We start from the raw sequence: 15,127 nt of genomic DNA, 5'->3' as shown, positions 1-15,127 counted from the left end.
CAACTGACAGGACTATTTAATGAAACTATGAGAAGAAATTTTGAATATTGCTGCTACATACATTCATATAGTTTGTGGAGCTACAGTAATTAAAACAGGGCCCAGATACAGGGGTTAATCATATTGTAGATTTTAGATTATGTATTCCTTTGAGAAATTGAAGAGAGTTTAACGCTTTCCTGAAAAATGTGCATATATACAAATGCACATAAAATTATGTACAATTTCAAGGCAATCCATGAAACTCTTTAAGCAGAGCTACAGAACCCCTAGATAAGTCAGCGAACCCTAGTTTAAGTATCATGGTTAATGAAACAAAATGGATAGCTCAAATAAAATCTGGTAAATAACTCATGATCAAAAGAAGCAACTCAAAGCAATGAGGAAAGAGATGGATCACCAACATAAAATCCAAAAAAATCCAAGATACCTGGAAATGGATACTAGCACCCTATCTTCAGGCAATGTCAAAAGAAATTCCATATAGAATAAAAGGTTATGTTTTTTAAAAGAACATTTAGAACTGGCTAAAAGGCACATGAAAAGATGCTCAACTTCACTGGCTATTAGGGAAATGCAAATCAAAACCACAATGAGCTACCATCTCACCCACTAGAATGGCCATTATCAAAAAAACAGAAAACAACAACTGCTAAAGAAGATGTGGAGAAAGAGACACACTTATCCACTGTTGGTGGGAATGTAAAATGGTACAACTGCTCTGGAAGGCAGTCTGGCAGTTCCTTAGGAAGCTAAGTATAGAATTGCCACAAGATCCAGCAACCCCATTACTAGGTATATATTCAGAGGCACTGAAGGCAAGGACTCAGACATTTGTAAATCAATGTTTACAGCAGCATTATTTACAATTACCAAGAGATGGGAACAACCCATATGTCTATCAATGGTTAAACAAACTGTGGTATATACATACAATGGAATATTACACAGCTGTTAGACAAGATAAAGACATGAGGCATGTAACGTGGATGAAACTTGAGCACATCATGTTGAGTAAAATTAGGCAGAAACAAAATGATATATACTGTATGGTTTCACTAATACAAACTAACACTAATGAAAGAACTTTGAAAGTAGAAGTTAAGAACACAGGTTATCAGGAGATAGAAATAGGGTAGAGATTGGGCATTTGGTGCTGAAGGAATACCAAGTGTGCAACAAGACTGACAGTAAAAATTCAGAAATGGATTAATACAATGTTTCCTAATTGTAGCACAATAACATAAGTACGCTGAATGTGAGTATGATTGAGGTAGAAGGGCTAGGGGCACGTACGAAACCGGAAGGAGAGAGAGAGAGAATACTGAGATAGTATTACTTAAGAAATGCCCAGTGTGGACAATGATGGTGATTAATGTACAAATAAAAAAAACATATTTGCATGAGGGAGGAAAAAAAATTTAGAATTCTAGGAAAAAATAAGCCATATAGATGAACATTTAGTTGATCTCACAAAAGGTAATATTTTCTAGGCAGAGAAGCTCTGGAAGAAATCACAAAGGAAAAAACGCAGTATGTGTGATTACATAAAAACATAAAACTTTTGAATATGTAAAACCATAAAAAACTTAAAAGGTATTTGATCGGCAAAAAAAAATGCTAAAACAAATATGAAAAGCAAAGAACTAATATTCATAAATAGCTCTTATAAACAAGTAAGAAAACATTAACACCCACCATAGAAAAAGTAAAAAAAAAGAGCTAATTCACAAAATGAGAAAATGCATGGTTAAGGCATTAAAAAATTCAACTTTACTAGTTATCAAAGGAAAGCTGCTGAGCTATTTTTCATCCACCAAATTTGATGGTGGTATGAGAAATACTTTTCAAAAGACATTTAAATTTGCAACAATCTGGAAAATTATCTTACAAGCCTTTGAAATGGTAATTTCAAAGTAATAGTTTGAGCTATATAAGGATGTTCACTGTAGCATTACTTATAATACAGAAATGGACAAGACAAAATTTAACAAAAAAAAAAACACAAGGCCTAGCAAGTCACAGCACGTTCTTACTTGATATAGCAATATTACACAGCAACTCAAAATCATGTGTTTGAGGAATGTTTCATAATTTGGAAATATTTTCACAGTACAACATTATGTAGCCAATAAAAACATTTTAGAAGAACAATGACATGAAGAAATACTCACAATATAATATTAAGTTGAAAAAGCAGTAATAAAATTGTGATCCCAATGAAAAAATAATAGATCAATAAAAATTGACAGATTTATCAAGCCTGGAAAAGCAATTTCGCAAAAATCACTAAAACATTTAGAGTGCTTATTTCTCAATGTATTTCAGAAACATTCTATAATAAATAAAAAAAGGTCACATATTCAAATCATGATTTAAAGAAAAAAGTAAAATTTAATGGTTTATGGCTATGTTTAAAATTCACAAAACTAGAAAGATTTTAAACAACCCCAGTCACTTAGTATTCAGTAACTTGGTCTAATATTTATACAGGCTCCACATGTGTCTAAATTTTGTGGCATCATAACCACCAAACTAAAATTTCAGAATATGGTTACTAACAGGGTACTAAGGAACAGTGCATGGTTACACAGTTCATTAACCTTACTTTTTTTGTATTATATCTTTTTTTAAAAACATGACAGCAAAATTGTCCTCCCAATAGATTTTACATTGTACATTATGCTCTTCAGTGTTTTCAAGTGTCTCTTATGACTTTCAATATTAATTAAAAAACAATCATATGTATACTCAAGCTAAAGCCAAATTTGAAATATATAAACCAAAATATTTCATTTTTCTGTACATGCAAAGGGAACTATGCCCTAAGACCAAAGTTCTTTTAACCTAAATATGTATCTACATATCCATACACACACAGATGTTTTTTCAAATGACATATTTGCAACATTAAACTATCAGAAATAAGTGTTTATCCTGGATTTGTTCGTGTGTGTGTGTGTGTGTGTGTGTCTGTGCGCGCGTTCTTGGGTGGGGGGAAGGGGAGTGTTGGGTAACCACCCCAGAAGAATAAAGGGACAAGATTACACAACTGCCCTCGAAAGACATTTCTGCATAGAAGACTTCAGAGTTGAAGGAATTAAATTTGAAACATACTAAAGATTTTGATGAGAAAAAAAAATGTTTCCTATCACTCTATCTCTGGTGACATCATTTAAATATCCACCATTCAAAACTATCCTTTTCAATTAAATCTAGTTAATAGTTACCAAGGAGGTTGATTTAAGGCAATAAAAACGTTCCCAAACTGACCATGATTATAAAACACTGCCACTTCTTCACTGACAGAATGATTTAAATTTAGGGCTATATAATGCTAAACAAATTGTTATATATACAAACCACTGACAAAGTTTATGAAAATTGTTTTACAAGTTTTTAGCCTCATAAGAAATAATTTGCATAATGGGAAATCATATCAAATAACTTCACTCAGAGGAGTCATATACGACTTAAAATGAGACTATTTGAACTAAATAAATAATACATGAGCAATTATAACCACCTTTTTCAAGAAACTAAAATCAAGCACACTATTAAAAAAATTAAAACAATTGTATCTTCTACACATTAACATGGGAGTTATTAACAATCAACTAAGTTTTACTGGTGGTTACTTGTTTTCCTCACAAAGACTTCAGTGTAGTTGGGACTTTGTGGAACTCTTTATCAGAACAATTGACCAAGTATTATACTTCACTGTGAAGTATAATTTTCATACTGACAAATAAAATAAGAAAGATTTTTAAAAGAATAACAATAATAAGCTAACCAAAATTAAGTATTTCAGAAATAAACAAGTGATCGAAGACTGAAAAAATGTGAAATTCACATTTAAGTAGGTTCAGAGACACATAAACTTATAAAAATTAAAACTTAGTTAAGATTAAAAAAAAAAACGAGGTTTCTTTTAAAACTACATTGTATGTTCTTTCACTGCTTCCCAGGTTCCCCCTATTAGTTTCAAAACACAAATTGTTTCTATTCTGCAAACATTCCACACAACCATGATAGAACTGGTAAAAATAGGGTTAAATATTTGCTAATATGCAATTCAAATACATGCACTTCCCAGGAAAACACTATTAGATGCAAGAAACTGATCGTTAACTTCCTAATAAAACATGAATTCAGCAACACCCAAAAAAAATGAAATTATAATCGAGAACCACAAGTCACACAGTTTTACAGAAAATCACCTCCACAGCTTCTCAGAGAATCGGAGAAATTGAGGAGAGCTTGAAGTCGGTAAAGAAATAAGATATAAAATAAAGGTCTTCCATGAAAAATATGGAAATTTGGAGGCAACAGAATGAAACCCCTGAAAAATATGGAAAAATAAATCTAGAACCCAAATGGCGCCCAATAAGAACATTAGATCTTGAAAATGAATATTGCGCTTGCGCAGCCACCGCCCCGCCAAGCTGCACAACTGCAGCTAGAGCCCTACCCCCGCAAGATCACGTGCTCCCATGCAGCGCCCGTCCGCAACTCCGCAACCGCGCAGGCGCAAACACAACTCCAGCAGCCGCCATAATGCGGTCTTTACTCTTCAGAAATACAATAGAAATTCAAGAAAATGTGGTCATAAGAGCCCCTGGGATTCACATATACCTTTTGGGGCGGGAGTTGAGGGAGGGGGAACCAAATTCCTTCTGACAGAGCCGTCCCGCGCCGCCGTCCCGAACGTTGCCGCCTCAGTCTCGCGCGCCTCAGCCGCCGGGCCGCCGCTGCTGCCGCCGCCTCCGCAGATTCAAAAACAAACCCGCTTCTCTCTTGCACGCGCCGGGGCCGTTATGCAAATTAATGTAGGCGGGTCTCCGTGCGCGTGTGTTGACCACGCCCATTAGGCTATCAACCAATAGGCTTACGGACTGGCCGTTCCCCATGCAAATATCCTGGGTTTTTATTTGAATGAGGAAATTTGGCCCCGCCTCCTACCGTGGAAACCAGAAGGAAGTATGAGGTGGTGGCGCTGCGACTTTTAGTTGCAGCGTGAGGTGTATTTCTGAGTGGACCTTTGTACAATCAGTGAGTAAAGCACTTTGTGAGCGCCCTCTATGAGGCATAGGAAAGAAAAAAGGAAGTGGATATGTGAGAGTTGAAGAACTAAGAAAACATTTTCAAAAAAGGAAGCTGAATATATTTAGTTCTTTTCTGTTTTTAATTCACAAAACATACTTTGAACTGTATTAGTAATGAGGAAATGGAGACAAGATATCTTTTCTTTCAGTTTTCTGTGACACAGCGAGCATTTCCGATCATATCCTTCCACCAAAATTTGTGTCCATCGCATTCAATTTTACCTTGGTAATGAACATTCACTTGAAGACCACAAGGTGTAGAGAGGGCACTACCCTACTAATTGGGAGATCTGGGCTCACATCATGTTTCTACTTCTTACTTACCTGTTGGCTGGAATAAGTGTTTTACTCAGTTTTCTCATCTGTAAAGTGGAAATATTGCCTGTGGTTCAAGTTGGTTGAGAGGGTCAACTGATGAGATAAGTAGTATAAATGTGTTTTGCAAAGGAGGAGGAGCCTTATCAGTTCCTAAGATTTGGTGGTGGTTTTTTTTTTAAGGAATTTCTCCCTTAATCTATCTATTCACTGTTTATTTAGCAATCACCCCACTCTTCTCCACCCCACTCTTCTCCAGAAATATGTTAGATGCTGGAATTAAACAGTGAGTATGACACTGTTCCTTTTCTCAAGAATTTTATACTCTAGTGGAAGAGATGGAAAACTAAAAAGAAAAATGTTCTAAGTAATACAAGATTAGCACAGGGTGTTTAATATTTTTATAACTTGAGACTTTCAACTGGTTTGAAACACAGAATAGCTTTTAAAAGGATTACCTAATCCAGACTTCAGGAATCATAACAGCCTTCCTTCTTCCTCCTTATGTGAGAGAATCTCACATCAGAGGTGATTTAATAAATTTCTTTATCAAAACCTGTACCTTATCCTGAAGCCAATAAGGAATCTCTTAAAAGAGTTTGTCAGGAAATGACATGATTAGATTTGCATTCATTAATTACTAAACTTTGTAAATATTCAGCACAGAACATAGTATTTAAGAGTGCTCAAGTGATAAATAGGTATTCAATTATAATAAAATTTTGGCATAATTTATTTAGTACATAGATGCTCAAATTATAAAATATATGCTCAGTAAATTAAAATATTAGTATAAATATTAAAAGTTCCATTCTATAGGGCAGGCCATGATGGCTCAGCAGGCAGAGTTCTGGCCTGCCATGCCAGAGACCCAGGTTCAATTCTCAGTGACTGCCCATGCAAAAAAAAAAAAAAGAGTTCCATTCTATAACAATAGAGATGGGATTGGAATAATCAAACCCATTAGGTTTCTCTTTATATTTCTTTAATAAGCAAATAAACGGAATCTCTGAATTGTGCTAATGGAAAAGAGTAAATAGTTTAGCATTAATTCACTGATCAGTTGTCTTAGATAACGTCACATTCTATGTTTGTCTCCCAATACCTAGTTTTATTTTATTTGAATCTTGCCAGATATCCCTAATCACACATTTTTACAAACAGTCTCTTTGGCCACTTTGCCTGTTTATTTTATCTAACTAATCTAACTGATTCATTCAACACGCATACTATTTATACTGCATTCAGATACTGTTACACACACTGGAGATGCCCAAAGGAAATAACACTGCCTCTGCCATTGGTCTATAAGTGTAAGAATCATATATAGAGATAAATATGAGAACTTTACTACTAGGAAGATATATACCAAGTATAAAAGAAATATAAAAGAAGAGCACCCAAATCTTCCTTATTATGTGGAAAAACTTCACAGAGATGTAACTTGATCTGACTAATCATGCAGAATTTAAAGTCTGACTGTCAAACTAGCTACAAAAGAAAGAGAATTCAGGTTAGATAAAACAGAAAACACAAAGAATAAATAGGGGTTGGATTCAACTTCTAGGAGAAATAGTATTCAAAATGTTTATTAGTCCCTATGGCACTAGGCACTTATCAATCAGAATGAAAGCAGGCATGAAGACCCCTTATTTTATCAAATATTAATCCTTTAATTGCTGAATTATGTGGAAATAAAGGAGTCATGAGCTAGGAACTGAGGGGCATTCAGAGTTAGGACAATGTTTTAGTTTCTTAGGCTGCTCCAGCAAATACCATGAAATGGTTTGGCTTACATAAAAGAAATTTATTCTCTTACAGTTTTGATGCTAAGAAAATGTCCAAATAAAGGCAGCATCAGGGTGATGCATTTGTCCCAAAGACCTGCTGCTGCCGATTCTTGGCTCCTCTGCCACATGGTAAGGTACAAAGCATTGTCAATTCATCTCTCTCCTCTCTTCTGGGTTTTGTTGATTTCTTTTCTTGCTTCCATGGCTTTCTCCCTCTGTCAGAGTTTCATTCCACTTATAAAGGACTCCAGTAACAGGATTAAGACCCACCCTGATTGAGGTAGGTCACACCTCAGCTGAAGTCACGTCAACAAAAGATCCTACTTACAATGCATTCACACCCACAGGGATAGATTAATTTTGGGGGGGGTACATACAGCTGCAAACTAACTCTGGCACCTATTTACTAATCAGACCAAAGTATTTCCACATTTTATCCATGTATAGCCTTATTGGTTCATACTAACATTCTTCTTAAATAATATTGCTATAGTAAAGCAGATCAGATAATCTCACAAGAGAAAAGAAAAAAACAGTAAAAGAAAACCAAAAATAAAATAAATGAACTTCAATTGCAGCAATTGAAGAAGGAAAACAAAAAAGAATAGCCAAAGGAGAAAACTGAAATTTCTAAATACTTATAAAACATAGCATAAAGTAGTGATTAAGAAAATATGCTCTGAAACTAACTATATGAATTCAAATCCTGTATTTGCATCTTACTTGTTGTTTATATATCTCTATGCAATGCATCCCTATGTATGTAAGAATAAAATTAAATTTAGTTTTCACACAAAATGGCATGGAATGGGGGAAAACAAAATTTACTAAACAAAAGGCTGAAAAACCAGCCCAGACCAGTTCCACAGTTGGGAAGGGGGAAGGAGCCTCTTATGTATGCTTAATGATTGGCACCATTTCCTTATATGGGAAAAAAATGTGAGTTAGACCTCTCAGGTAGGTTGTAACCTTTGGAGTACCCAGACAATGAGAAAACAGAGGAGGGTGATTCCCGTGTTAGGCTTAGGTAATAAATGTTTCTGCCTCCTGTTGTTTGGCACACCAGCCACCACATTGCGGTTGTGTACCCCTTCTGGCAAGATCTTTAATAAATTATTTTCTTCTCCACAATCAGATGAACATTTATTCTCTTTCTGGTACAGTTTTCTTTCCAACATGTATGAAATGGAAATAATAAAAAATAGCCTTACCTGATAAGGTTTTTATGAAGGTTACATTGCAGTAAAGCATTTCAAACAATGCTGGATATATAATAAGAGCTGAATATGTGTTAGCTTACAGTATTTATAGTAGTGGTATTTATAGGAGTACTAGTAATACAGAGGAAACTCAACTTGAGTAGTTTATATCTACACTCCCCACACTCCCATTAGGAAAAAGATGATTCAACCACAACCTAATAATTGTATTACTGGCCTCCAATTTGCAGAAAAGTTTATTGAGGAAGTGAGTAGGCAAACCTGGGAAAATTCAAGAAACAACTCTTGAAAACAGGAAGTCTGGTAGTCAGAATTCTAAGATGGATTCCATGATACCTTCTCCCTGGAGTTAATATCCTATATAATCATCTTCCCATGAGTGTAGAGAGAAATTGTAACACACTCCTTGCAAATAGAATATGGCAAAATATTTGCAGATGTAATTAAGATCCCACATCAATTGATTTTGAGTTAATCAAAAGAGAGATTATCCTATATGAACCTTACTTAATCTGGTGAGCGCTGTTTATAAAAAAGGGACTGGACCCTCCCTGAGGAAAGAAATTCTCCATGCTAACTTGATGAGCAAAGCAGCCATGTTGCGGAAGCCCACATAACAAGTAACTACAGGAGGACTTCAGAAGGTGCATGTAGTCACTCAGACCAAAGGGTGACCTCCAGCCAACAGCCTGCAAAAAGGCCATGTCTCTCAGTCATAGAGCCATGAGGAAATTCTGCCAAGAAACTAAATGAGCTTAAAAGTAGATTCTTCCATAAATACTTGAAAGGAAAGTGCATTCTGGTTGACCCCTTGATTGCAGTCTTGTGAGAAACTCAGCAAGGGATACATATTCCTGACCATCTGAAATTGTGAGTTAATGTATGTTGTGTCAAGCCACTAAATTTATGATAATTTATTGATAAATAATAGAAAACTAATATAGGAAGTCTACGGAGAAGTGAAGGACCATTAGAACGAGCCTCTAAGGTAGATAGGCTCCTGAATGGGTGAAATAAGTCCTGCTGAAAGATTTTTAACTGGTCCTCAGTAAAAAGGATAGAATCAATACTGCAGTTATAGCTAGGAAATGGGTATCACTGCCCTGGTGCCCACATTTTACAGGACCCCTACATATCAAAACATACACACGTTTCAGAGAACACACAGACACCTTTATCACCCAGGATGTGATACTCATCACTGCCATAGTGGAAACCATAATCTAAAATATCTCCCCTCCTTATATTATTCAAAGTCAGATGGGAAAGCTTCCTCACATTTCTAACTCTATGTCCTAAAAACAAAAGGTAACTGTATCAAAATTCTATGAAGTTCTGTGGGTTAAGAAACACATAGCTACATAGTGTGAAGATTTGAGCAGAAAAAAAGAGAAACAAATTGAGTTTGCAAATACTTCCTATAAATTAGCCCAGATACAATAATTCTTACATATCAAATTTATTTGCCAGTACTGTCAAGTATCTGTTTTCTTGCTTCTTCGTATAATTCAGTTTGTAGTTCTGTAAGACTCAGAAATTATTTAACAGTTCCCAACATTTTATGGGGCTGCTAGAATACATTTTGAAATATTAATTCATATGACTTAAATTTAAATATAATATGTAGATCTTCATTTAAAACATATGAAACATGATATTCACTTTTTACATTATAACCAAATAATATTGACTTCTAGAATTGTATATGGTTTATTATTTTTTTGGTAATTTTTTTCTTTTAGAGAACTTTAAGTTTACAGAAAAAAAATGCATAAACTACAAAGTTCCCATATACTATTAACACTTTACATTGTGATAAAATTGTAATTTTGTTACAATTTATGAAACAATATAACTATAGTTGTACTATTAGCTATAGTCCACAGTTTACATGAGGGTTGTGATGGTTTGTAGCTTTTTTGGATGCAAGGAAAGATCATATCCTTAAAGCTAATCCATTCCTGTGGGTGTAGACCTATTGTGGATAGGACCTTCGGATTAAGTTATTTCAGTTGAGTCATGACTCAGGTGAGTTTTAATCCTTTTTCCGGAGTCCTTAATAAGAGAATGAAATGCAGAAAACAGAGAAAAAAAAGACAGAAACAAAGAGAAACACACAGAAGCTAATAAAGCCACAGAACAGCCACTAGAAGCTGAAAGCAACAAGGTTAGAAGAGAAGGGAAAGACCAGCAGACGGTGCCAGGTGCCTTGCCATGTGACAGAGGAGCTTCAGGAAGAAAGCATCACCTACTGCCTTGATTTAAACATTGTCATGACCTGAGAAATGTAAGCTTATGAGTGAATCAATCCCCCTGTAAAAGGCAATCCATTTCTGGTAAATTGCATTTCCTCAGCTTTAGCCAACTAACTTAGGTTAACTTGTTTTAGACTCCTGTGATTTATTTAAATGTTTATTCAGTAAAATATATACAACCTAAAATGCCCCCCTTTAAGTGACATTCAAATATACAATTCAGTGGTGTGAAACTACATTGAAAAAGTTTTGTTGCATTCACCATCATCCATTCTGAAAATTTTCCATTACCTAAAGCAGAAAATCTCATCGTTAACTCCCGATTCCCTATCAAGACACAGGCCCCTTGTAACCCGTATTCTAGTTTTGGATATTATGAATTTTCATGTTCTAATTGTTTTGTAGTAGTAACATCACACTATCTTTCTCCTTTTGTGCCTGGTTTATTTCACTCAACATGACACTTTCAGTGTTCATCCATGATGTTTCATATATCAGAACTTCATTCTTTTTCTGGCTAAAAAATAGTCCAGTATATATGTATGTGCCACATTTTGCTATCTGTTCATCTGATGATGGACACTTGGGTTACTTTCATCTTTTAGCAATTGTGAACAATGCTGCTAGGAATATCAGTGTGTAAATATACACTTGAAGCCCTGCTTTCATTGTTTTGAATATATGAAGTGGGGCTGTCTGTCATATGGTAATTTTATAGTGAACTTTCTGAAGAACAAGAAAACTGTTTTCCACAGCAGCTATACCATTTTACATTCCCACCAACAATGAACAAATATTCCTATTGCTCCTAAATCCTCTCTAACACTTGTTATTTTCTAATTGTTTAATAGTAGCCATTCAAGTGGGTATGAAATGATATTCCATTGTGGTATTCATTTGCATGACCCTAATGGCATTTTTTTTCATGTACTATTGGCCATTTGTTTATCTTCTTGAAGAAATATCTATTCAAGTTATTTTTTTAAATTGGGTGGTGTTCTAGTTTGCTAGCTGCCCGAATGCAATGCACCAGAAACAGAATGGCTTTTAAAAAGGGGAATTTATAAGTTGTAGTTTACAGTTCTAAGGCCAGGAAAATGTCCCAATTAAAACAAGTCCTTAGAAATATCCAATCAAAGGTATCCATCCAGACTTGGTTCAAGAAGGCCAATGAAGTTCAGGGTTTCTCTCTCAAGTGAGAAGGCCCATGGGGAACACAGTCAGGGCTTCTCTCTCAGCTGGAAGGGCACATGTCGAACACAGCGTCATCTGCTAGTTTTCTCTCCTGGATTCTGGTTTCATGAAGCTCCCCGGGAGGCATTCTTTTCCTTTATCTCCAAAGGTCACTGGCTTGTGGACTCTCTACTTCGTGGTGCTACAGCATTCTCTGCTCTCTCCAAATCTCTTATTCTCCAAAATGTTTCCTCTTTTATAGGACTCCGGAAACTTATCAAGACCCACCCAAATGGGTGGAGACACGCCTCCAGCTAATTCAGCTTAACAACCACTCTTGATTAAATCACACCTTCAGGGAGATGATCTAATTACACATTCAAATATACAGTATTGAATAGGGATTATTCTGCCTTTACAAAAACATGGCTTTTCTAGGGGACATACATCCTTTCAAACCAGCACCGCACCCATTTAGCTGTTTTTTCTCTTGTTCCTTGTGGTATGGGTATAAAGAAATGATTTCATAACACAAGGTCCTGAAGATGATTCCCTATGTTTTCATCTAGGAGTTTTATAATTCTGACTCTTACATTTAGCTCTCTTTTACATTTTGACTTGATTTTTGTATCTGATATCAGGTAGGGATTTATTTTCATTCTTTTGCAAATGAAAATCCAATATTTCCAGCACCATTTGTTGAAGAGACTGTTCTCCATTGAGTGGACTTGCAATGCTTTGTTAAAAATAAACTGGCAATATATGTGGTTGTTTACTTCTGAACCTTCAATATGTTTCCATTGTTTATAATTATGTCCCTGTGCAAGTTCCATACTGTTTTGATTACTATAGCTTTGTAATAAGTTTTAAAACCTGAAAGTGTGACTTTTCCAAGTTTGTTCTTTTTCAAGATGGTTTTGACTATTCAGGGCCCCATACCCTTCCACTTGAATTTGATGATTGACTTTTCCATTTCTGCAAAGAAGTTGTTGAAATTTTTATTGGAGTTCCATTGAATCTGTAAAATCCTTTTGGGTAGAATTGACATCTTAACAATATTTGGTCTCCCAATCCATGAACAGCGAAAGTCCTTCCATTTGCTTAGGTCTTCTTTTATTCCTTTTAGCAATGGTTTGTGGTTTTCTTTTTACACTTGGTTAGATTTATTCCAAGATATTTCATTCTTTTGGTTGCTATTTTAAATACAATTTTTTAAAATTTCCTCTTCAAATTGCTCATTACTAGGGTATAGAAACATTACTGATTTTTTAATATTGACCTGGTTTCGTGCCACTTTGCTAAATTTGTTTATTAACTCTAGGAGCTTCTTTGTGGCTGTCTCTGGGTTTTGTATACATAGGATCATGTCATCTGCAAATAGGGAAAGTTTTACTTCTTCATTTCCAATTTGCATGCCTATTATTTCTTTTTTCCTACTTGCTCTGGTAAGAACCTCCAGTATAATATTGATAATAGTGGTATCAATAGGCATCCTTCTCTTGTTCTTGATCTTAGAGGGAAAGCTTTCATCCTCTCACCACTGAGTATGATGTTACCTGTTGGCCCAGTTTCATATTGAGAAAGTTTCCTTCTATTCCTAATTTTCTAAGTGTTTTTTATTTATCAAGATGGGCTGCTGGATTTTATCAAATGCCTTTTCTGCATTTACTGATTCAATCATGCTTTTCCCCCCCTTCATTTGGTATTATGGTTGTGGTGGCTTGAAGCTGTATGTGCCCCCAAAAAACATGTTCTTAAATCTAATCCATTTCTGTGGGTGTAAACATTGTAAGTAGGATCTTTTGATGAGGCTACCTCAGTTAAAGTATGACCCAGGATGGGATGTAATCCTATTAATGGGGTCCTTTATAAATTGAATTAATCTAGAGAGAGAGAAAGTCACAGAAGCAAGGAGCTGAAAGCAATGAAATCCATAAGAAAAGGGAGAGACCAGCAAACATCACCATATTCTTTGCCATGTGGCAGGAGAGCCAAGGATCACTGTTAGCCAGTCTTCAGGAAGAAAGTTTATCTGTTGATGCCTTGATCTGGACAATTTTTCAGCCTCAAACTGTAAACTAATAAATTCCCTTTGCTTAAGCCAACCCATTTCATGGTATCTGCTTTAAGCAGCCGAGGAAACTAAAACAATAGTGAATTACATCAATTGATTTCCTTCTGTGGAAACACCCTTGCATACATCAGATGAATCCCATCTGATTACAGTGTTTAACTGTTTTAATGTGTGGTAAGATTCAATTTGCTAGTATTTTGTTGAGGCTTATTATGTCTATATTCATAAGAGATAATGGTCTGTAATTTTCTTTTCTTCTGGTATCTTCACCTGGCTTTGTAATTAGTGCAATGTCAGCCTCAAAGAATGAGTTAAACTGTTGAAATTTTTCTTGGAGTTGCACTGAATCTGTAAAATCATTTTGGGTAGAATTGACATCTTAACAATATGTCAGTCTTTCAGTTTTTCAGAAGAGTTTGAGCAGCATTAGTGTTGATTCTTCTTGGAACATTTGGTAAAATTCTCCTGTGAGGCCATCTGGTCCTGGGCTTTTCTTTATAGAGAGTTTTTTCATTTTCTTCTTCTTATTTTTTACTTTTGTTTTGTTTTTCACATGGGCAGGCACCGGAAACTGAGCCCAGGTCTCCAGCATGGCAGGCAAAAACTCTGCCACTGAGCCACCATTGCCATATTTTTTGTTTAATTTTTATTATTATTATTTTAGGAGTTTTATGGGTACATGGGTAGTTCAGTGGTAGAATGCTTGCCTCCCACATGGGAGACCCAGGTTTGATTCCCGGATCATGCACCCACCCCCCTCAAAAATATATATTTTAGCAGTTTTACTCACACACAATACAATCCATCCAATGTACAATCTCAGTATAATGATGGAGTTGTGCTTTCACCAGTATAATTAATTTTAGAACATTTTCATTGCTCCAAAAAGAAAAAACCAATTTCCCTTTTATCCCATTCATAACACATGGCATTGGTCTGGTACCTTTGTTACAATGTGGAAGAATATTATAATATTACTTATAACTAGTCCATAGTTTGCATTGGGTGTATTCTGGTTTGAATCTGTGGTGTATTCCAGAAAAGCCATGTCCTTTAATGCTCACTCAATATTGCAGAGTGGGAGCTTTTTGATTATCCATGGAGATGTGACCCACCCAATTGTGGGTGGTAACTTTTGATTAGATGGTTTCCATGGAGATGTGTCTCTACCTATTCAAGGTGGGGGTGCTTACTG

General features: G+C 35.5%; 2 protein-coding genes across 17 annotated transcripts in view; one reads left to right on the top strand and one right to left on the bottom strand.

Moving 5' to 3' along the window:
* Window positions 1-4,768, bottom strand: part of ATF7IP (activating transcription factor 7 interacting protein) — a 130,453-nt gene extending 125,685 nt beyond the window's left edge. For 2 of the 3 annotated variants that reach the window (XM_077170147.1, XM_077170148.1), the window contains exon 1: window positions 4,221-4,415. In XM_077170147.1, coding sequence (XP_077026262.1) covers window positions 4,221-4,396 — 176 coding nt within the window. In that variant the 5' untranslated portion in view covers window positions 4,397-4,415. Of the gene's footprint in view, window positions 1-4,220; window positions 4,416-4,635 lie in introns of those variants that run through there. The other variant, XM_077170151.1, reaches the window with a different exon arrangement.
* A 165-nt stretch (window positions 4,769-4,933) lies between these two features.
* Window positions 4,934-15,127, top strand: part of GRIN2B (glutamate ionotropic receptor NMDA type subunit 2B) — an 849,505-nt gene continuing 839,311 nt past the window's right edge. For all 14 annotated transcript variants that reach the window (XR_013179559.1, XR_013179558.1, XR_013179557.1 and 11 more), the window contains exons 1-2: window positions 4,934-5,052; window positions 7,242-7,339. The gene's annotated coding sequence lies outside the window, so the exon portion shown is untranslated. The remainder of the gene's footprint in view (window positions 5,053-7,241; window positions 7,340-15,127) is intronic.

Source organism: Tamandua tetradactyla, chromosome 7 (genome assembly GCF_023851605.1).
Source record: "Tamandua tetradactyla isolate mTamTet1 chromosome 7, mTamTet1.pri, whole genome shotgun sequence".
NCBI lineage: Eukaryota > Metazoa > Chordata > Mammalia > Pilosa > Myrmecophagidae > Tamandua > Tamandua tetradactyla.
Note: the sequence above shows the minus strand (reverse complement) of the source record. Positions and strands in the feature narration are given on the sequence as shown.